General features: G+C 28.1%; 1 protein-coding gene across 1 annotated transcript; it reads right to left on the reverse strand.

The window, feature by feature from the left end:
- Window positions 1-12,476: 12,476 nt before the first annotated feature.
- On the reverse strand, window positions 12,477-17,462 carry LOC124914568. The gene is made up of 8 exons (XM_047455148.1): window positions 17,172-17,462; window positions 16,441-17,004; window positions 15,858-16,097; window positions 15,155-15,244; window positions 14,101-14,250; window positions 13,866-13,990; window positions 13,049-13,178; window positions 12,477-12,928 (listed from the first exon to the last, which is right to left on the reverse strand). Exons 2-8 carry the CDS (start codon window positions 16,984-16,986, stop codon window positions 12,803-12,805), a joined length of 1,407 nt encoding a protein of 468 aa, XP_047311104.1. The 5' UTR covers window positions 16,987-17,004; window positions 17,172-17,462; the 3' UTR covers window positions 12,477-12,802.
- Between the last annotated feature and the right edge of the window lie 6,754 nt (window positions 17,463-24,216).

Below are 24,216 nucleotides of genomic sequence, written 5' to 3' on the forward strand. Positions count from 1 at the left end.
TCACACTAGGCGGCCTGTAAGCGGTTTGGTTCGGTCGGTTTATAGGCCAAAATGTACAACCAAATCGTTGGGGTCGGTTTGACTAAATCTTAAACCGTCGGTTTCGGTTTATTGATAGGTTTGGTCGGTTTATTCGGTTTGCTCGGTTTAAAAAATAACTAAACTTAAAATTTGTAAAATAGTTAGAATTTTTTATAATTTTTTAATTTATTAAAGTCGTTGTCTTGGGTACTCTATATAAAACCATGTTAGTTGGGCTTGGATCCTAAATCTTAAATTTAATTTTTATAATGAAATTTTTTGAAACCTTGGCCACAAATAAAAGTAAGCGAAACCTCTACCAAACTAAAATAAAAAATTATTAACTATTATTAACTTTTGAGAAATAAAAAACTGTGTGAGTGAGAAAAAGTTTTTTTGCAAATAAATGAGGATGATAATGAAGATGAAGAGCCTCTGCTTCTCTCTTATCCACACAAAAAATTACCCCAAATCCAAAAATATAACTTATCGGTTAGGTCGATCGGTCGGTCGTTCGGTTTGGCAAACACTAAACCGACAAACCGAACTGAAAGACTTCGGTTTAAGCTATTTCAAACCGTCGGTTTTTCGGTTGATTAGTTCGACTTGTTTTCGGTTCGGTTTCAGACGGTTTGGTTCGGTTCTAGGCGGTTCGGTCGGTTTACTTACTGACCTACCTTACACTATCAAAACTTATATGTTAAATAAATCAATGTACACAATTAAACAAAACAAATGTTTCAAATGCGTAAAAGTATATCTATTTTAAATTAATAATAAATACCAAAACCCATAAATATTATTTTGATAGAGAATGATATAATTAAAAACGTTAAATTAAGAGATTAATGTGTGAAAATATTATATTTGATTAAGATATTTCATAAACAATATAATTTAACTTTTTAATTTATTATTATTATTATTATTTTTAAATCACGGTCATGTTAACATCTAAAAAAAAGAACAAAATATAATAAATCACTTATTTTTATTTTTGAGTGACACATCTTTGAAATTATTAACTTATTCATATAAATTTTATTTTGATTGATCTAATGTATTAAATATTGGTCTCAATTAATAATTAATACTTTATATTTATTTTTATTTTTATACATATAACAAATAAATAAACTCATTAAAATATTTCACTAATTTTTTTTTTTATTAAATGAATATTATAATTATGGGATAGGCTAGCCTCTTTCATTAAAAAAAATAAAAATAAACTCACTCAAAAAGTTTCAGTCACAATAATAAAAAATTATGCTAGTTTTCTAATTATGCTAGGTTGTAACTGAAATTTATTTATAAAATCAGTAGTGAATAATAATTCGAAATATATAGGTCTTCTTCGGTTGGGTTTATTTAAATAATTCAACTCACTCAAACATTTTTCATTATACTCTTGTTAATCATATCATTTAATTCATTACCTAAAATATTAAATGTCCTCTATTTTAAATTACTATTTATTATTTTATTATTATATATCAACATTTTTCCAATAATTTTACCATAAATATTTGCACGTCCTTAAAATCATCATTAATTATTATTTATTTTTCTTCTTTATATTATTACAATAATTCCAATCCGAACAAACTCAAATAAGTTGGTTTCTTATCTATTTTTCATTTAAAGAAGGCGTCTGAAATGTTTTGGTACGAGAAATGTACTGAAAAGAAGAAGTCAAATGGGATAAAAGGTGGTAGTTTGATTCAGCTTTGAGCTCATTCAAACGCGCCTAAAGATTAAAGCTTGTTTGATTTTGTTTTGAAAAAGAACTTTTATATTGATATAAAAGGTTTTAAGATTTTGGATAAAGAAATATGCAATTAATATTTCATATTTTTAAAATGTAAAAAATAACAAATATATTATTAAATATTTAAATAATAATTTAACTCAATAAAATAATTTAAAATAGAAGAATATAAAAGGTGAACAATTAAAAACGTTAGCAAATGAATGTAGTCAGTTTTCTTAATTTTAATAAAAATAAAAGAATATAATAAAAAAATGATGATATAGAAAAGAAGATGGTGGCCCACTACCTTTATTACGCCCCTCTCCCTCTCTCAAGTGTATGAAAAGTTGAAAAGAAATCAAACTAAAAATTCATAAAATCTATTTAAAAAAACTCTTGAAAAAACTAAAAAAACCCAAAGACCAAACAAGGCCGTTTAATGTATTAATTAGCTTTTATACGTTAATATTATTTGATCTCATAGTCTAGAATAATTCGTGATATTATAATTCACTATTTAAATGTTAATTAAGGAAATTTAATAAGTTTTATCTTACAAGAGAATAACGTGATATTTTAGTTCACTGTTTAAATATTAATTAACTAGATTAATTAAATAAGATATAATTAGTGAATCAATAATCTATATATCTATATATATTAATAATAATAATAGTAATAATGTTTATTTTGAATTTGTTTGATTTTAGGGTCGAGAACGGTGATTAATTTAGATATATATATGAGAGCAAATAAATATTTTAGTCGAATTATGGGTTGACGCGCCCATAAACTTGAAACAGTTAAAAATAAAATTAATAAATTGATATTAATATGTTTCGAACTTACCACATAATAAAATACAACCATTTAATCAACTAGGCTAATAAGACTTAATATTTTAAATTCAACGTAAAATTTGATACATTCTTAACAATATAAATTCAACTTCTTAAATAATTAATATATATAATAATAATAATTAATTTGAATTTGTTTGATTTGTCAAGTCGAGATTTATATATATATATAATATATATATATATAAGTATATATATATATATAAGTATCAGATCGTAGGTTGACCCGTCTATAAACTTGAAACGATTAAAAATTAAATTAAAAATACGTATATTTCGAACTTGCAATCTAACAAAAATAAGTACAACCCTTTAACCAATGTGATTTGGTAATGGATAAGATGACAATAACAAATGAGAGTGGTCAATAAATATGAATCAAATATTTGATTGACCAAAATGTAAGGTCACGAGGTTAAATGTCGACTGAGATTGATATTGATGGTTGGTTTTCCCAGTAATAAGAGACACGTGAGAGTGTGATTGTAATGTGGTTTGTCGATGAATAAGAGACCGATAACATTGTGATGTCACGATATTAGATGTCAATTGAGATTAATGGTTGGTTTGCTGAGGGATACGAGACGTGTGATTAAGATTAGTGGTTGGTTTGCCGAGGGATAAGAGACGTGTGAAAATGTGATTAAGATTGGTGGTTGGTTTACCGAGGGATAAGAGACATATGAAAATATAATTGTGATAGATTGTTGATTTGTCGAGAAAGAGACTTGTGAAAATTTGATTGAGATTGGTTGTTGATTTGTCGATGGATAAAAGGCGTGTGAAAATGTGATTCAGATTGGTGGTTAGTATGTCGAGAGATAAAAGACGTGTGAAAATATGATTGAGATTGATGCTTAGTTTATGGAGAGATAAGAGGCGTGTGAAAGTGCGATTGATATTGATGATTGGTTTGTCGAGGGATAATTGTGAAAGTGTGACTGAGATATAATTTGTCAAGGGATAAGAGACTAGTAACAAAGGATAATGAGATGACGAGATTATAGGTCGATTGAAATTGATGGTTGGTTTGCCGAGAATAAGAGACATGTGAAAGTTTGATTGTGATTGGTGGTTGGGGACTGGGTTGTCAAGGGATAAAGAGACGTATCATAAATAATAATGTTTAATTTGAATTTACTTGGTTTACCTTAACTATGCGTAAAAATAAATGGATATATGAGTCGAATCGTGGATTAATTCGTTCATAAACTTAAAACGATTAAAATAAAATTATAAGAATTAATATTAGTAATATAACTTATTTAATGTTTGAGTTTTTATTTATTAAAAATTCACTCAATATATATTTCTTGTAACATTTAATCACTTAATTATTCATCAATTAAATTATTATATCTGTATTTATGTTAAATTTTAAATACAAAAGAATATATAATATTATCTTGACACTTATAAAATATCTAAATAACATATTCTTTTTATTTAATAATTATTTTTCTAAAAAACAATAAAAATCTTAAATAACCTAACATAAAACAAGTTTGTAGAGTGTATATTTCTAAATATATAAGATGACAATTTTATTTTTATGTGTCATTTTCCCAATTGAATTTAGGGAAGTCGGAGTCACTTTGGTTTTGGATCAAGTCATTTTAAATTAAAAATAAATAAATAAAAGAAAGAAAGAAAGAAAGAAAAAAAAAAATTAATATAATCTTTAAAAGTCAAGAGCTGCCAAACCATCAATTATTATTCACATGTGGAATAGTCATCAAGATTTGTCAAGTTGCATTATTAGGACTAAACTTAAACGGACTATTTCAGTCTCTTGCCCCCATAGGTTTAGTTTATTTTAAATAAATAATAAATCTTATATATTATTTTAATTATAATATAAGTAATAAACTAAAAAAATTGTAACCAAGTTTAAACAATAAAATTTATTCATGCAGAAAAATTGTAAAGAAGTTAAAAAGTCTTTTTTTTTCACCCTTACTATTTAAAATTGGTGTTGTATTTTTGTTTGATGCAATTTATATCCCGTATTTTTATAAATCGAATAATATTTTCATTAATTAGTGAATCGTTTGCTGCTCATTTGATTATTTTTTGATTTTGTATCTAAATATTTTTTAGCAGGAAATGATATAAAGTTATCGTATTTAGAGTTATTTTTTATTTTTTCAATAAAGAGTTATTTTTTATATTTTAAATAAAGAGTTATTGAAAACGGATTTTTTCAATTATTAGAGACTCTAGTATCCTTTCATTATATATATATATATATATATATATATATATATATTATATATTTAAGATAATTTTTATTACGGATCAAAATATTTTTTAGAGATTATTTTGTCACCGTTTGATTGTTTGTTTAGTTTTCTCTATTTTATCCTTTATCTTTACGATTTTTTTGAATAATTATAAAGAATTATAAGGTTGTTTAATCTTCTTCTTTGTAATTTTAATTATTACAAATATGTCATATTATTTATCTCCAAATTTTTATTTAGTTGATTTGATTTGATCTAAGTTATAATGTAATTTAATTTTTTATATCAGGGTGTGCATTTATGATTTGGTGGATTTAATTTTGTATTTAAATTAATGATATTTAATTAATAATTAGGCGCATTTATTTTTTAAGATTTTTTAAATATTTTGAATTTTTAAAATAAAACTATATCAGATTCGTATTCTTTAGCGTTAAAATTAGTAAAAGAAAATAGTTCACACCTTTTTCCCTAATTAATATGTTTGACACTAACTTGTCAACGAGTCTATTAATGTAAATAGTGCAAGTCGTTTGAACTTTTTTTTTTATTTAAAAAATAATTGGTTTGATAAAATATGAGTTATTTGAATTTTTTTAAGATTAATTATTAAAATATTATTTTATATTTAAAATATAAATTTAATAAAAAGAATAATTTGATATTTTGATTGACGAATAATGTGAATAATGTGTTTTAATGATTATATTGATAATGATGTGAACCGAGAAAGAACGAAAATAAAAACTCAAAATACCCAATAAAATAAATAAAATGATCCAAAAATAGATATTGTAAATAGTAAATTTATTGATCTTTTTGGACTAAAATGAATGGCATCTAGATGTTTTCTTAGGGAAGGTTCTTATCACATAATTATGCATAATCAAGACATATTTAGATAACATTTTTTTAGTATGAAATTGTGGCAAGAGATTAATTCAACTCCAATCAATTTCCTATCCAAGAGATAAAAGTGTGCCTTATTATATTGACGGTGTATTCTCTATCAAATATAAGTAGTCAAAAATTAGAGTTAGGATGACGTACCAAATAAATTAGAGTGGGCCTAGAGAAAATTATGTATTAAACAAGTAGATAAACGTAAATTTTGTCTTTTTCTAGAATTAAAAATATAAAGAGTGAATTAAATTGGAAAAATTAAAAGATAATGTAACATTGTTACCATTAAACAAAATTAAAATGGCTGAATCATAACATAGATCTATCCCTAGGTATTAATAAGGAATGACGGAACAACAATCACCTTTTTATTTAATAGAAACTCGTAGTTCTATAATAAATTATGAAAGTTTTCATATTATCTTAAACTTCGATACTTGATATGAAAATATTGTAAAAATAAAGTTTTTACGAGAAAAATTACTTTTCATTGTAGAGGGATTATATGTCCAAAATGTCAATTATATAATAAAGAAGGAAAATCTATTAAACATTTTAAATTTTGATGCAATTGATTAATCTAGTCCTAGAATCCAAAGTTTGAATCTTTTAATAGCATCAAACATGTGAATTTTGGTAATTAGTTTCAATCTACTTTTGCACATTGTTCATATTCTCCATATATTAAGTATTATTGTTACCTCATTTGAATTATATATAGATGTAAAAAAAAAAAAGATAATTAATGAAAGAGAATAATTGAGAGAGGGAATTTAGGAGAAGAAAGGACTCAAAAATCATATAATTTATCTCTCTTCCCTATTTCCTTCCACTTTTTTTTCTTTTCCAAGAGGTGATGCCAAGTCATTCGCTCCCCAAATTCCGTCCCTCTATCGCTCCTCTCGATCAAAATGGACAACTTTGTTCTAAGATGTCACTATATTCTAATACAAACTCAATGGAAGAATGATAAAGAATCAATCCCCACAATAACACAAGTTTGTCCCTCAATTTTCAAATAATGAATCATATTGGGAACAATCTCCATTGACATTTCTTAAAGTTAATAAATTCATACAACAAACAAGTGGTTGTATCTTTTATTGTTATGGATGGAAATAAACAAGTAATCATTAGTATGGTTGTCTGTCCATTTATAGATATAATTTTCATTCTATGGGCAGACAACTCGCAAGGCACATTTACTATTTAACTACTCTCAACAATGATTTATGCAAATTTGATAACATCATTTATAACTTAATTTAATTTTATTATTTGATAACATATATTTATAAAAATACAATAACAATAAAAACTAAAATATTTAGCTTATTTAAAAATTAGAAATAAAATTAAGTATATTATCCTAAAATAAGTCAAAAAAAAAAAAATTAATAAAATCACTATTATATGTAAAGTTATATTATTTTTTTTTTCCTTTTACAATTTAAAAGTATAAACAAACCACAATCTTCTTCTCTTTAATCACAATTTATTAAATTTTCAATATTACTAAATTAATTTCTAATATTATCTAGAAATAAAAATGTAATCTCATCTAAACAAATTATAAAATAGAAAATAGGGCTGTGATATATATTAGTATATAATTCAATACATTGATTTAATATATAATGATACGATAGTTTAATATTAGTTTTAACCAAACTAACCTATCGTTCGTACAAATGCACGAGTAATGATATAAAAATCGGAAAAAAATTACGGTGAAAATGTGATAACATTTTTAATTTTATTTTTAATATTTTATATATAAATTAGTTAGTTAAAAATTTAAATTTATATATAGTTAAAATGTCTCTCATCAAATTTAGTGTTGAATTTAAAATATAAAGTCTTATTAGCCTAGTTGGTTAAAGGGTTGTACTTGTTTTTGTTAGGTTGTAAGTTTAATTAAAACATACATATAACATTTTTTATTTTATTTTAACCGTTTTAAGTTTGTGGACGGGTGAACCCACAATCCGACCCAAGTATTCATTTAGTACTCTCACATATATATCCAAATTAATCACATCTTTCGACCCGACAATTCGGACATTTTAAAAATTAAACATTATTATATATATATATATATATATATATATATTAAATATGAAATACTTAATGTTTAAATGTTTCTTTTTTTTGGTTTAATTCAATTTTTTATTATTAGATATTTAAAATTTTAAATACTTAAAATTTTAAATACTTAAAATTCAATTTTTTAGTAGTTATATCTTATTTTTTCTTAGTATTTGTTTGAAATATACTTCTAAAAAAATTAAATTTAATAAAATCACCATTATATGTAAAGTTATATTATTTATTTTCCCCTTTACAATTTAAAAGTATAAACAAACCACAATCTTCTTCTCTTTAATCACAATTTATTAAATTTTCAATATTACTAAATTAATTTCTAATATTATCTAGAAATAAAAATGTAATCTCATCTAAACAAATTATAAAATAGAAAATAGGGCCGTGATATATATTAGTATATAATTCAATACATTGATTTAATATATAATGATATGATAGTTTGATATTAGTTTTAACCAAACTAACATATCGCTCGTGCAAATATAAAAATCGGAAAAAAAAATTACATTTAAAATGTGATATCATTTTTAATTTTATTTTTAACATTATATATATATATATATAAATTAGTTAGTTAAAAATTTGAACTTATGTAGTTAAAACATTATGTTTTTATCAAATTTGGTGTTAAATTTAAAATATAAAGTCTTATTAGCCTAGTTGGTTAAAGGGTTATACTTATTTTGGTTAAGTTGAAAGTTTGAAACATACCTATAACATTTTTAATTTTATTTTAACCGTTTTAAATTTGTGGACGGGTGAACCCACAATCCGACCCAAGTATCCATTTAGTACTCTCACATATATTATATCCAAATTAATCACGTCTCTCGACCCGACAATTCGAACATTTTAAAATTAAACATTATTATATATATATATATATATATATATATATATATATATATATATATTAAATATGAAATACTTAATGTTTAGATGTTTCTTTTTTGGTTAATTCAATTTTTTATTAATAGATAATTAAAATTTTAAATACTTAAAATTCAATTTTTTAGTAGTTATATCTTATTTTTTCTTAGTATTTGTTTGAAATATACTTCTAAATGAAATCTAGCTGCTGTGGTTTCTTGCTATCAGTTTGCCACTATTAAAGAAAAAATTTTGAGACAAGAAAGTCAAATCAAATAGTAACTGAGAATGTGAACGTAGAAAAGTTATTTTACAGGTTTTCTTTGAAAAAATAGTATTAAAAATGTCTTTTTGGCAAATTTTAAAATTGATATATATATATATATATATATATATATATATATATATATATATATATATATATATATATATATATTCAGTTGACTTAGTTCTATGACTTGTATCACATCTAAATGAATAAATGAAGCTGGCAGTAAATATAAATAATTAAGTATCATATTTAAAATTAAGGAATCTCGATGAAGATTGGGTTATAAAAAAAAATGGAACCATTATTAAATTTTGTCACAAAAATATATTATTATCTGGTTTGGGGAAAACGACGTGCGTGTTATAATTATTTTGAGAATTATATATGAAGGGGAAATGTGTGAATTGTATTAAATTGGTTTATATTCGAGATTAGTTTTCAAGTTGCATTTATCAATTGTAACTACATCTGTCTGTTTCTAAATGTTGACATTATTATATACCCTTTTTTTATTTAATGAAAAACATAATCATATTATTTATATTATTTATGCAAGTTCATTCCTAAAAAATAAATAAACTGATATACCAAACATATGCAAATTCTTAATTCTATTAGAACTCCAAAAAATAAGATCTTGAATTCTGGAAATGTTGAAATATGTTTGTAATCAAAAGTTTCAATAAAAGATTACAGTTTGATTTTTATTTAAAATATCTTAAATAAAAAATAAAAATAAAATTGTCCGTGGACATGGAGGGTTATGCTAAGGGCTTGTTCGGTTCAGGTTATTTAAATAACCTGAAGAGAGATAAAAATGATTATTGATGATGATTGATAATAATTTTGAGGGGATGATGATATTTTTTTTGGTAAAAAGACTAAAAAGTATTGATATATATAAATAAAATAAATAATTATAATTTAAAATATAGGGTATTTTAGTATTTTAATTAATTAATCGATTGATTTGAAGGATGAGAGGGAGTGAAGTGACAATTGATTTTGTTGAGTTATTTGGAAAACCCAAATCCGAATATTAATAATGAAAAGTTACTATTCATTTAATGCTTATTAAGTCCTCTAGTTTGTCTGGTCAATGTTAGTGTCGGATTTTATTATATAATTTTTATCAAAAGATTCTTTTTATTAAGTCCTCTTGTTTGTCTAGTCAATGTTAGTGTCGGATTTTATTATATATTTATTTTTATAAGGATCTTGTTTGGTTGAACTTATTTTAATAAATTAAATAAAATCAAACATTATTTCATTTATCATATTATTTCATTCCTCACATTATTAAATTTATTAATTAAAATATTAAAATACTCTTTATTTTTAATTATTATTTTTAATTATTATTTTTTATTTTATTTTATATATATCAATACATTTTAAATTTTTTACCAAAAATAATTATCATCTCCTTAAAATCATCAACCATCGTTATTTTTGTCTTCGTCTAAATTATTCGGAAAAAAGCACATATCCAAACAAACTCTATCTTTTGGAAGAACATGAAACAATTAAATTATTCGGAAAAAAGCACATATCCAAACAAACTCTATCTTTTGGAAGAATATGAAACAATTAAGTAAAATTAAATGAGGATCATATTTGGCCAGGCCAAACCGTTGGTGATCAAAATTAGAAATAAAAGGTTAGGCATTACAATATGAAAGTAAATCCAAAGCCCATTTGAGAATTATCCAATTTGTTTTAGGGTTTGTCCTAAATGTTTTTTTTTTTTTTTTTTTTTTAAATTGATTTTTTCTCTCTCTTTTTATTCATCACTTCAATCTTTTCAATCACTTTCTTCATCTATTTAAAATACCATTTTACTCTTATCAATTTTTCTGAATTTTAAATTATTAAACTCTATTACCCAGTGACACGTTCCGTAATTTTTAACAATAGACACTTAAATATTCTAAAACTCATTCTACTCAAATAAATTTATCCATATTTCATACAGATTTTTCTGTCACTTTAACCAAAATAAACCAAATAACCCTATTTAGGACAAGTCCTTAGTAATGGTAAAAGTAAAACCGAACATGTAATATTGTCACACCAACCATCAATGAGATAAAATAAAACATCATAGCTCAAACACCTCAAAAACCCTGTGCAAATTGAGAGATAAAATATCAAGGACCCGGAGGATTTAGGGGGTTTTCTTTGTAAGAATGTAATCACATTCTTTTTCCAGTGTTTAATGTCTATGTAAAATTCTTAATGCATTTGATATCATTAAAGACTAATTTTTAGCCTCACAGTGACAAGTTTTCAACTAGAAATATGCGCAATCTATGCTCAAATACTTGTAAAGTCTTCTTCTATGAGATCTTCAATCAACCCTCTTGGTCAGCATAAGGGCCTTTACCCTCGAGTGCAAAAATATCCCTTGTGTCACCGTGATCCACAACCCAAGAGGGGATGTGGATGGTATATGTGCCGAGGTAACCCTCAACATGTCAACCTTGGCATTAAGGACCACAACCTCAACATTAACCTCCAAATCATTCGCATTCGTGTGTTGAATCCGAGGTCTGATCTACGCATTAACTGAACAAATGTTTGCCTCAAATCTCTCTTTACACATTTTATTCCCCGATAGAAGGCACAACCATAAAGCGAATCCAGTTAAGGTTTCCATTGATATTACAATTTATTGATACCAAGTTAACAAATGGAAAAACTTGCCCAATAGGCCTATGAATCTTTTGCTTATCATCTCAATCCCCCACAGTGCCTTCCATCTCAAATAATTTGAATCATATCTCAAGAACATACTTCAAGAACAAATTTTTCACACCCTTTCTCCAACGCGAAACACTTAGCACCACATGAAATGTGTAACTTTCGATTTCGATGCATTTTAAGCTCCTTTTCACAAGGTGCTTCATTGATTCAGTAAAGGTAGCCCAGATTCAGTCTGCAATCTGTCTCAGCCCTACCAGATTCAGCAAAGGCAGTCCTAAACTCATCTTGAACCTCAACATTTAATCCAACTTTGGGTGATTCAATACCATCACACTGTTCAATGCCAGAATAAGTAACTTTCCTACTTATTTTGGATCAATTAAAATAATTTTACATTTTCAAAATTATGTTGAGACTCCACAAAGGAGAATTTTCTTTGTTTGAAAGAAAAACAGTTCAACTGTCTGAACTTATGAAATCATCTAAAGATGTCTCACGACAGGCTATACCAAAGGCAAATGAATCATTAATTTCACAATAATATGTTCCACATTTCATTCAATTTTTACAAAGTTTATCCTTTTAGTCTTTCAAACATGAACATGGCTTACTGAACTAAGTGGGAAATAACTCATCCCACGATCTCAATTTCTTTAACATTCAAATTATCCTCAAAGAGCCAAGATCAAGCCTTAGCTTTCACTGTAATCTTTCTAGGCATATCACAAGGGAAAAAGAGAGAAATGAGAAAAAAAAATTGCAAACTTGAAGGGAGATCTTTCAGTCATTTACTGAATATAATTTTTTCATTAAAATTATTTAATCTAATTGTAAGGTTATTTTAGCATTATACTGCTTTTTCTATAATTAAAGAGCTGAATTAGATTTGAGAAGCTTTCATTATAGTAACAACTTTATAACCAGATATATATACCAAGAAGAGTAGCAGATTAAGAAGAGTTCTTCATATGAGAACTGAGCAAAACTTTCTTTGATCCTTTTTCACCCCATTTTGTGAGCCTTTTCAGTTACTATTTACACTAAAAGGAAACACAAAAGCTGCAAATCACAACTCGGTACCACAGTTTAGTTGAATGGAGAAGGAAGGCCGGCCTGTGTTGCTAATTGGAGTTTCGACTCTCGCGACTACCCCAGAAGTCCCTAAGTTTCCATTCCACTTCGACCTGCCCAGCTGAAATTCACAAACAAGAAATGCGAATACAGATATCTAAATATGTTATAGTTTATTCCAAGAGGGAAATGAAATTAGATTATACTACCTTTAAAGAAAAAAAATCTACATTTGACTTACAGATAATGAGGCAAATGCTGTGGGATGTGAGAAGTATGAATAGCCACAAATCAAGTTCACTTCTTCATTCACAGAATGTACAATTTCTGCTTGCAGTCCAGGATTGCTCCCCCCGAATGTGGGGCACATGCTGCAAGTTACTTTAAAATATAAGAAACAGAATTAACAAACTGGCTTCATTTCGAAACTAGGGTCTCACTGAGAAACTATCAATGAATTTTGTATGAAAGGTATGGTTGGCTAGTGGCTAGGAGCCTAGGATACATTGGATATGGAAAACTTACAATAAAATTTCAAAGATGATTTTTTTAACCCTCGTCGAGCCGAATTGGACACTGCCTTCGGAAAGAAAGAGCAATTCTATAGCAAACATTGTTTTTTAGGAGCGTATGGATCTGAGCCGGACTATGTTAAGATACACTCCAATTCCAAATAGAATCTCATTTCACTCCGATAAGAAAACGGAATTAAATTGTATTTCCAAATAAAGCCAAGAGATACATCCTTCTTCTGAATATATGGATGTTTTCAGGTCAGGTAACTTTATGATTAACCACACTAGGAATCAACAAGCAGATGGAAGTTGCAAGGAATCGGAATCATCGGGTCCATTTAGAAGCAACAAATGATTTCAAGAAACCAAGTAGACTCACACATTCCTATAATATTGAGTTTTTCTTTTTCTTTTTCCTCACTTGCATATTTTCCCCTGGTTTTACATATTTTTTCTAGTGTAGCTATTATTTAAGCCAGAATTTTACGAAATTTGCACGGCATCACTCTATGATTTGGATAAACAAAGTAGAGACTCTCTCACCTTAACTGGATTGTTGGTCTAACCATGAGACCAGATCTCCTCCAAGCTAAAGCTTGTTCAAAAGCCAGGGAAAACGATTTATCAGGCCATTGTACAATTGGCGTGATACGTGTTCCCCATTTATTCTGCAAGAGAAAAATCAAACATTAACCTTCATTTTCACTAGAAATAGAGAGAAATAAGGTTAAAATTGACATTTACACTGCAATAACATATTTAAATCTTGGCAGCAGACCTTGCGGGAGAAGCTGAATCGCATTTCACCAGGATATTGTCCTTGTGCTTGAAGGAGCCCCCCACAAAATGGTACAAATGCATTGGTGGATAAGCCTTCACCAGACACATAGGTAACTTGACCATTTGGAAACTGCAAATCCATGAATGACTGGAAGAAGAATTGGTGAGAAAAAAGACATCAGAAAATTTCATCCTACAAGCTGAGTCATAAAGTTCAGGATATAGTAGAAGATGTTTCAATGTATTCCAGAAAACAGAGAGAGGTCATAGGGAAGGGTCTTGGGGTTGAATAAAATGACTAAAGGAATTTTGAACATGAAACCTCAAAAGAAATCTGTAATAAGCAAAAAAAAAAAACCATATCACAACACACTCCAGAGAATACAATCATTCTTACACCACCTTCCTTTTTCAAGACAGAATAACTTGGGTCTTGTTTGATGTGGATTAAATCCAACTATCCAAATAATCCAACATCCCATCAAATCATTCAAAATATCAAATACAAAGGGTATTTTGGTCATTTTGACCAAATAATCCACTTTCACATTAAACAAGATACTTTTCAAATAATTATATTTAATAAAATAATCCTACATCAAACAAGCTCTTGGATTCCAGTAAATATGAGAAGAAACCTGAGGAAATTGCAATCTCATCTAAGATTGACATGCTTTTGCCTTAAAATGGGCAAAATTGATCTTGGATTCAGGTAGAAGAGTTTTCAATAGCAAAAAGATATTCTATTATTATTCTTACACATAAAATAAAAAAATTGCTATTTTCACCCCAAGAAAAAGATTAATATTTCTGATTTCTTCTGAAATGATACATGAATTAAGTAGCTAACTCACAATCATCTAACTCGGAAAAAGCAGTTTTAAGAAGTGATGTGCAAATATGCATATGATATATCATTGTAGTAGCTTAAATAATTTTCACGTAACCTTTTGATATTTATCCAATTGATGATTGAGGTAACAAAAAAATCCATAGAACTTAGTATTTCAGTAAAACAGGAAGTAATGGGTTGTTTAGTAATTTTAACTTACACATGACACGGGGTTAAGACAGATCATGGACATCATTAGCCACCTCCTCTGCTTAGACCACACAGCTGGGCAAAGGGAATGCAACCCGCTCTGCCAATTCATCAGGAGCAAAGACATTTACTAGGCATGATTAGAATATTGATCGTGGAAGAGCAACTAAATATCAACAAATGTTAGTTTGAACAAGACAGTAGGATCAAGTTATTGCATTAGATTTAGAAATGCAAGATCTTCAAAGGAAACAAAGTATGAGACATTATCATAATGTTGTTAAGCATGGCTCAGCCACAAGCCACACATATACTATGTCGGGCTCATCTCGGTTTGTTAGGCATGGCTCAGCCAGTTGTTTAAATGAAAAATCAACGGAACATATATTCACAAACATTTTACAAATCAAATTTGGGTGAATTAACTTGCGAGAAGCAATATGTTCAATCATTAGCTCCATTTAGAAAAACTTTTTCTGTTAGATTTCTCATATAGATCCACAATCATGTTCGGAGACACAAATTCAGAAACTATTGACTATTCCTCATTTGGATTCAGATCCAGAAAATGTTTACAAATAGGGCCATTATCTCTATCACATTTTCCTGGGTCATTTAACTAGCAAGAAGAAACCTGCTCAACTATTATCTCTTGGACATTTTAAGAAGCTAATTTACTAGAATATGTCAAAACCAACAACAGATAAACTTACCTTCCTATCATAACCATACCAAAGCAAGTGTTGCTTAGATAAATGGACAGGTAAGAGAAGAGTTGAGTCACGAACAAAAAGAACAGGCCCAAGCTGGACAAGGAAGAGTGATGAACTATCATTTCTTGAAACGGAACTTCCTTGTGATGCCTCAACCCTCCAAAGGTCTCCCCTTGCGACTAGAGAACCTTCCACGTTACGTGTTCTACTATCAAATGTAGATGTTATGTTCACAATGCCCTACATCATCGTAAACAACAAAAGTGAGGAAACATAAAAGAAAAGAAAGAAAATAATTCATATGTTTCCAAAGAGTTCTACTCTCTTGCTTCTTTTCCCTTCCTTTTGTTTTTGGGGACTGATAGAAGTTGACTGCCCCCTTTTTTTTTCCTGGAGGATGATGCTAGCACAACATCTCACAGCCATCTAAATCAGTTCATTTCTAGAAATCGAGAATATAATGTTACTGCAAAATTAAACCTAACCCAACTAGCAGTTCCAAAAAGTGTATGTATGATGCAGATCATCTCATTACAACATCAAAATTATACTATGAAATGATAGAAGAAGCCATCAAGTTCACCTGTGATTTACCAAAAAGCCCAGCTGCTTTAGTAACGAACCCTGACATTTCCTCTTCATTCGATTCATCAACATCATTTTCTGCTACCTCGTAGTCTTTAAACCTCTCAGCCAATGAACCTAAATCTTCTTCCATAATTGGAGCCTTAAGATTCATTTGGCTACTAAGCTGATTCCCTAGTGTCACCACTGTATTCTCTCTATGTATGAATGGTACTGGAAACCTTCTGAAGAACTGTTGAACACCATTCACACAAGACCCAAAATCAGCCCCAGCTTGCCCTAATCTTGTCCCAATATCAAAAATTGCAGATACGCCATTAATCGCTGGATTATCAGTCACAAACCCAGTATGCCTTTTTGCAAAACCATGTCTAGGAAATTCCACATCAAATAACTTTGGTGTTTGAGGACCAGGCCAATGAAACGAGGGTGGAGTTATGTGAGATTGAATCAACCCTGTTACACCTTGTGCAAGCCTATCTGCTAAATCTATTCCATGTCTTTGCACCTCCTCCCATGCTTCAAATGACCACTCTACTGACATTTTGTGCCAAACCCAAACCTGCCGGTGATTGACTTTAGATAATAGAACGGTACAAATCGAAAGCACAAACAAAGTTACAAGCTTTTAAAAAAATCTTTGATCTTTTTCCCTTTATAAGAACACAATTATCTTGACATCCTTTCAATTTTGCCGAGAATATTGAATTAGGCCCCTAGACGTCTTACCTCGCCTTTATTTTCAAGGAAGATAGATGAGATGGAATACTAGCGACTGAATCTCAATACAAAACTGTTAATAACAAAGCGATTGATTCCAAAAGGTGGGATTTCTTGATGTTGCCAGATCCAATTGGAAGCAGAACAGATACAATTGGTATTTTGGTAGCTGATAAAGCTTTCTTCTTTGACCTGAACCCAGAAGCGTCTTTAAAGATAAGAACTGGAGAGACGACGATATGGCGAATGCACTGAGATTCTCCTTTGTGATTGTCTTGTGAGGATAGATATTTTCGTTCAAGAAAATGACTGTCAGATTGAATCTGTGAATGGAGATTTCGTCTTATTCCGGTTAATGTGTTATGAATTATCAAGAAAGATTATAAGTTGTATATATATTTTCTTGATTTTATATTTGTTAAATCATCTAAAATAATTTTTTTATATATAATTTTTTATTTAAATATAATAATATAAATAGAGATGTCATATTCGGGTATAATTTGTTAGGAAAATATTCCCCAAACATTCCAATTTGATTCTGAAATTGAAATTTTTTCTATTTTTGGATATTCAATAATATTTTGATATATTAAAATTTTATTTATTCATTATTCAATATTCAAATCAATTTAGTTATATATTAATTAAAATTATTTAATATATATTAAATTTATAGATATTTTTTTTAATATTTATTTAATAAAAAATTATTATTATGTCTTCAATGTTTTAACTAATTTTATTTAATTAATAATAAAATTAATTTATAAACATATCAATAACTTCGGGATGTATTCTTTTTTAAGACTCAAAATTTGATCATATTCATATGACTTTAATTTTATATTGTGTTACTAGGCTCAAACTATTACAATCATAATCATTTAAGAATTTTCTCAAACGAATAAAATGTCCCAAATGTTATTCTAAAGTATTATTTTTTTTTTTAATTAATTTGTTACATTTGTAAATGAAATATACTTTATAGATGTTTTGAACGAATATCTATTAAATTGAGTATTTTTTTTCGAGATTTACGTATTATAGTATTATAGTTTGTCGAAAATAGTTTGAGTGATTATAAAAATTGTAATAACAGAAAAGATTTAAAAAAATTCGAAAAGAGATATATTTGGTATTTATTTTTTTTATAAAATTTCAAAACAACATAACTTTATGTACAATCTACAAATACAAATTTGAACGTATTTATATTTTAAATTGAGTATTTTTTCGAAATATATGAGTTCCAAACTTTAGAATATAATTTGAATACCTTAAAGAAGGTGTAATGTGTGAAAATAGTTAGAAAAAAATAACAAGAGAAAAAGTTGTTATTTAATTTTTACAAATATCACAAATTAATTACCAAAAGAAAAATATTGTGATAAAGTAAAAAAAACCTATGTTAATTCGTCGTTTGTAAGATAGCCTCAAATGTTAAAATTTAGATAGTTTGAGTTAATATAACACAATTCAAAATTCGAGTCTCAATTGATAAAATCAACTAAAACTTATTAAATGTATGACAACAAATAATATATTAAAAAAATATCAGCACTCAATATTTAATATATGAGTAATGATATAGACTCCCCACGTGGGTGGCGCCACGTTAAAAAAAATAAATCACGGTAAAAAATAAAATACAAAACAATTAAGCGCACGACTCCTTATATATTTTGATCAAATCGTAGTCTTCTCTATGATCAAATCATAGCCTCCTCTCTATCAAAAATAACTCATATCAAAAGGTTTGATCGAATTCTAAATTTCTCTCTCTAAGAAACCCAAAGTGAAGAAGACTACCTCGAAGAAGACTACTGCAAAAAATACTACACTTCCTCATACACCGAGTTCTTGAACGGGTTTGTAAATTGAGTATTTTAAACTGAACTGTAATGTGTTTTAAATTGAACTATATAATGTATTTTAAACTAACTTAATGTGTTTTAAACTAAAATATAATGTCTTATAAACTGAATTGTAATATGTTTTAGACTGAAATGTAATGTTATATAAATTGAATTGTTACGATTTTTAAAACTAAATTGTAATGTGTTTTAAACTCAATTGTAATGTGTTTTAAACTCAACTGTAATGTGTAAACTCAATTGTAATGTGTAAACTCAATTGTAAAATATTTTAAACTGAACTATAATGTGTTTTAAACTAAAATGTAATGTGTTATAAACTAAAATGTAATGTCTGATAAACTGAATTGTAATTTGTTTTAAACTGAACTGTAATGTATTTTAAATTTAAATGTAATATTTTTAAAATTGAACTGTAATGTGTTTTAAACTGAACTTTGACATTTTTTAAAACTGAACTGTAATGTGTTTGTAATCACTAAAATTTTTACATACCCAATTTATAAAAATAAAAATAATTATTTTGATTATTTTTGAATAAATAAAATCAAGGCCAAAACATGATTAAATAATTAATTAAGATTAATTATTGTGATAATTAAAACCTAATTAATTAAGCATAATGACCAATAAAAATAAATAAAATAATTTGGGATAAATATTGTACTCATTTTATTCCAAATTAATTATAGAAAAATCAAAGGGAATTAAAATAAATAATTTAGGGTAAATGTTGTATTCATTTTATCCCAAATAAATTATTAATTAAACTCAAAAATATACAAAAAAAAAAATTAAAATAAATTGGCAAAATATGTGTCATATTTATTAAAAATATTTTGTATATTTTTAAGATTGAAAACAAAGAGGGTAAAATAAAAATCAATTTCAAACAAACCTTTAAGCTTTTAATCGTCTGTAATCCTGTGTGGCCAAAATTCAGAATGATTGCTACAGTAGGAACCACAACGGATAGGCGCTGGATTTTCATCCAACGCCCAAGAGTCGTCCGCGTAGCCCGCTGCAATGGAAGAAGAGCGCCTCTACGCAACAGGGGATCAACTAACGCGCGCCTCAACATCGTTAACTGAAACATGATAGAAGACCCAATCACGGACAAAACCGAGAAAGAACGCTAACGGAGAATCCCACGTTTGGATTTACACCCGAAACGATGTTGTTTCAACATATATCATCGTCTTCCTCGCGACGATAGAGACGATAAGAACAACAACCATCTTTGATTTTTCAAAGATGGAACTTTGTCGTTTCTCCACCTTTTGACTTTGTTCAAAAAGTGAAATGATCACCCTACTCCGATGATCATTTCCCCTACTCTTTGAGACATCATCACATCATATACCATCAACTAGGCAGAGAATAACTACCATCAATGGTCTTTTAACTTAATCAAAGCCACTTGGTCGATGAACCGACATTGGTAGGCTATAAATACCATCCCCTGAACAAACCGAAGGCAAAAGATCCACTCTCAAGCCTTCAATCAAAGGTTTTAAAAAATCCACCATTAAACCTTCAAACTTTCTAGATTTTTGGAATTTCCGGGTAAATATTTAAAGCTCAGATCCATGCTTTCACAAAACTTATACAAGAGTTAAGAAGTGTTCTCCAATTCTCAATAAGATTCCAATTACTCTCTAATTCAATATTCAGTTTGAAATTGAAATCTTTATATTTTAGTTTTCATAGTTTTATATACTATCTGGATGTTGGATTTCTTGATTGGAAAATAATCCCTAGATCATTTGCAAGCTTTCTATTGAAGCCAAACCCGATCAATCAATCTAAATAAAAAAACCCTAAATTTGAATTTGGAAAATTTCAAAATCAGGTTTTATGTTTTAGCTCAAGAGCAACAACCTAGAAAGCTTCCTAACATGTTTCTAATGATGTTGGGAACCTATTTGAATCAGTTCCCATCTATCCTGATCATGTTTGATAAAAAACTAAAATTTGCATAAAAAATGAAAATTTCAGTCTTAAATTGGTCAAAACGAACCTCTAGTGTTCATATTTTGGTCTCATAAAATCATATGAAGCATAAGGAAGCTATTGACAAGCTCCTTACGGTTCATTAAAGCCCAAAAATCAAAAACCCATTTTTAGTGATAAAATAGTTTTGATTGAATTGAACATCATCCCGGTTGAATGACACATCAGAATGATGTTCATAATATTCATAGGAACTTTATGAAGCTTCCCATGCCCTTGGATCAAAGGATCCGGGCCTCAATCAAAATTACAAAACTTGTAGTTTTGATGTTCTTGAGGACCGAGAAACCTAACTAGGGCTCGAGCTTCGACCGAGGAATCTGACCGAGAATGTTTGAACCTCGACCGAGAGGTCCGACCAAGGGACATCAGTGCCTAGGACCGAGGAAAGTCAGCACACGACTAACTTAGGACCGAGTGTTCTTTACACTTATGACCGAAAAAATTAGCCTGATGCTAACCTAGGACTGAGAATTCTCTCACATAACTGAGATTTCCCAAACCTCGACCGAGGACTTTAACACCCCGACTGAGGATTTTGGCACCTCGATTGAGGGACTTCTACACCCGACCGAGGATGTTAGCACCTCGACTGAGGGGGTTCCGACCCAGGATCGGGGGTTGTAGCCCCGACCGATAAAAATCACCCATAGGACTGAGGTCTTAGGGTCTATTCGGTTGCATGTTTAATATTTCAAATTTTTTTTTGTAATTTTGGGACCCTAAACTATTTTATAAAATTCTCAAAAAATAAAAAATGATTTCAAAATATTTTTTAAATATTTTCATAAAATATATATTAAGGGCTCGTTTGAGATTTATTTTTAAATCCTAATGTATTTTAAAACTGATGTTCTTCATGTACATTCCTCTCTAGTCATCATCATCAGCTACAAGTACAAGCATTTAAATATTGCTGTTACAATTTTAAATACATAAAATATGTGCATGTCTAGGACTATAAGAATAATTGTTAAAATAAAAGGTTATACAACCAATTTTCAAAAGTCAAGAATTTATAAAGTAGAGACCATTTTAAAAATAGGTACGGAGGATGAAGTGCGAAAACTCTTTCCCGAGTATCACCAAATTACGAACCAAAATAAAACTCTTGTTAAAAATACGTTTGTATATGTATGCCTTTTTATTGATTTTAAAATAAAAATTAATTGACGACTCTTTATAAAAAAATAATCTTTTGAATTAACTATTTTGAAATAATCTTTTGAATTAACTATTTTGAAATAACTTATATAAAGATTTTTTTAATCAAAATTTTCAGTTGATTATTTAAAATTTAAAAGATTATTTAAAATTTGATCCGAACTTAATTATTATAATTAATTTTAAACTGTCATGATTAATTTTATAAATCTTTTAAAAAATGATGTTTTAGATAAAAAAGATTTCTAACACGCAAACCAAGGTTAAAATTTCTTAAACCTCGAGCTTTACACGGGACATGGGTTTTCCGAGGGTTACAGTGCTTTAAACTGAACTGTAACATTTTAAAAAATTGAACTATAATGTGTTTTCAACTAAAATGTAATATGTGATAAACTGAAATGTATTGTTATTAAAACTAAATTATAATGTGTTATAAACTAAATTGTAATGTTATTTAAACTGAATTGTAATTTGTTTAAATTGATCTGTAATGTTTGTTAACATATTTTCTCTCTTATTTTTTAGTTTCATGGATCAACTATCACAATCCCCTCCCGATGTTCAAATCTCCACTGTTGGAATGACTTTTGATTCCGAAAATGAGTTTTGTGAGTATTATAAGGCTTATGTCCAAACAAAGGTGTAATCACAAAAAATCTACCTACCCAATTTATAAATTTAAAATAATTATTTTGATTTATTTTCAAATAAATAGAATCAAAATAATTAACCCCAAGAAAAAAAACCTAATTAAACAATTAATTAGATTAATAGTTGTGATAATTAAAACCTAATGAATTATGAATAATGGCCAAATAAAATAAATAAAATTATTTGAGATAAATGTTGTTCTCATTTTTTCTTAAAATACTTTAGAAAAAATCATGGGAAAAAAATAAATAATTTAGGATGAAATGTGGTACCCATTTATCCCCAAAAATTATTTATTAAATAAAAAATATACAAAAAAATAAAATAAAATGGTCATATTTATTTTAAATATTTTGTGTATTTTAAAGAATTAAAAAAAAAATCCAAAAGGGTGAAATAAAAATCAATTTCAAACAAACACTTAAGATTTTAAATAAAAAAATAAATTCGCAATCGGGTGTAGCCGAAATTCAGAAGAATGCCTACAGCCGAAACCGCATCCATTCGACGAACGCTAGATTTTCATCCAACGCCTAGAAAGCGCTCGCGTAGCCCGCTGCAACCAAAGGAACGCGCATCCGAGAAATAGGCGACCAGCTAACGCTCTGTTAGCTAAAATGCGACGAAATGTTTGGGATGCAACGAAACGCTAACGGAATGCTCCACATCTGAGTATACACCCAAACGACGTCATTTTACACATGATTTGTTGTCTTCCTCACAATCACTGGAGGAATAAAAACAAGTCCCATATTTGATTTCTCAAAGATGGAACTTCGCCGATAGTCAACCATTTTGGCTGATTCAAAGGGAGAAATGATCATCCTACCACGATGATCATTTCTCCTATAATCATAGACCTAATTATGTTCTAAACGGGCAACTGGGATGAAGAACAACCAAAATACCATAAATGAATTTCAACTAATTCGATCCACTTGACTTTCTCAACTTACTTCGGGAGGCTATAAATAGCCTCCCTTAACAATTTCGAAGCCAAGAGACAACCTTTCAAGCTTCCAATCTAAAAAACACAGAAATTCGCCATTAGAGCTCAAATCTTCTAGATTATTGGAATTTTCACTATAGGCCTTAAATCTCGGATCTAAGCATCCCCAAAGCTTCCTTAAGGTCTAAGAAGTGTTCTCCAATACTTGGTAAGTTTCCAATCATCATTTCATTCAAACTTTCAGTTTGAAATTGAAATTTTTATATTTCAGTTTTATTAAGCTTGTATGTTGCCTAGTTATTGAATTTGATGATTAGAAATCGATCATAGGATAATTTATGAGCTTTTTGTGAAAAGTAGAACCGATCAATTAGTCTCAAACAAAAAAACCCAAATT

The sequence above is a fragment of the Impatiens glandulifera genome, chromosome 9 (genome assembly GCF_907164915.1).
Source record: "Impatiens glandulifera chromosome 9, dImpGla2.1, whole genome shotgun sequence".
In the NCBI taxonomy this organism is placed as follows: Eukaryota; Viridiplantae; Streptophyta; class Magnoliopsida; order Ericales; family Balsaminaceae; genus Impatiens; species Impatiens glandulifera.

Bases quoted from the DNA above. Each gene is read 5' to 3' on its own strand.
- LOC124914568 (XM_047455148.1), bottom strand. From the start codon at position 16,986: ATGTCAGTAGAGTGGTCATTTGAAGCATGGGAGGAGGTGCAAAGACAT. The intron at 13,991-14,100 runs GTCTGCTGCCAA...TTTCTCTTGCAG, and splicing joins GATTCAGCTTCTCCCGCAAG to AATAAATGGGGAACACGTAT. The intron at 13,179-13,865 runs GTGAGAGAGTCT...AGTAACTTGCAG, and splicing joins AGACCAACAATCCAGTTAAG to CATGTGCCCCACATTCGGGG.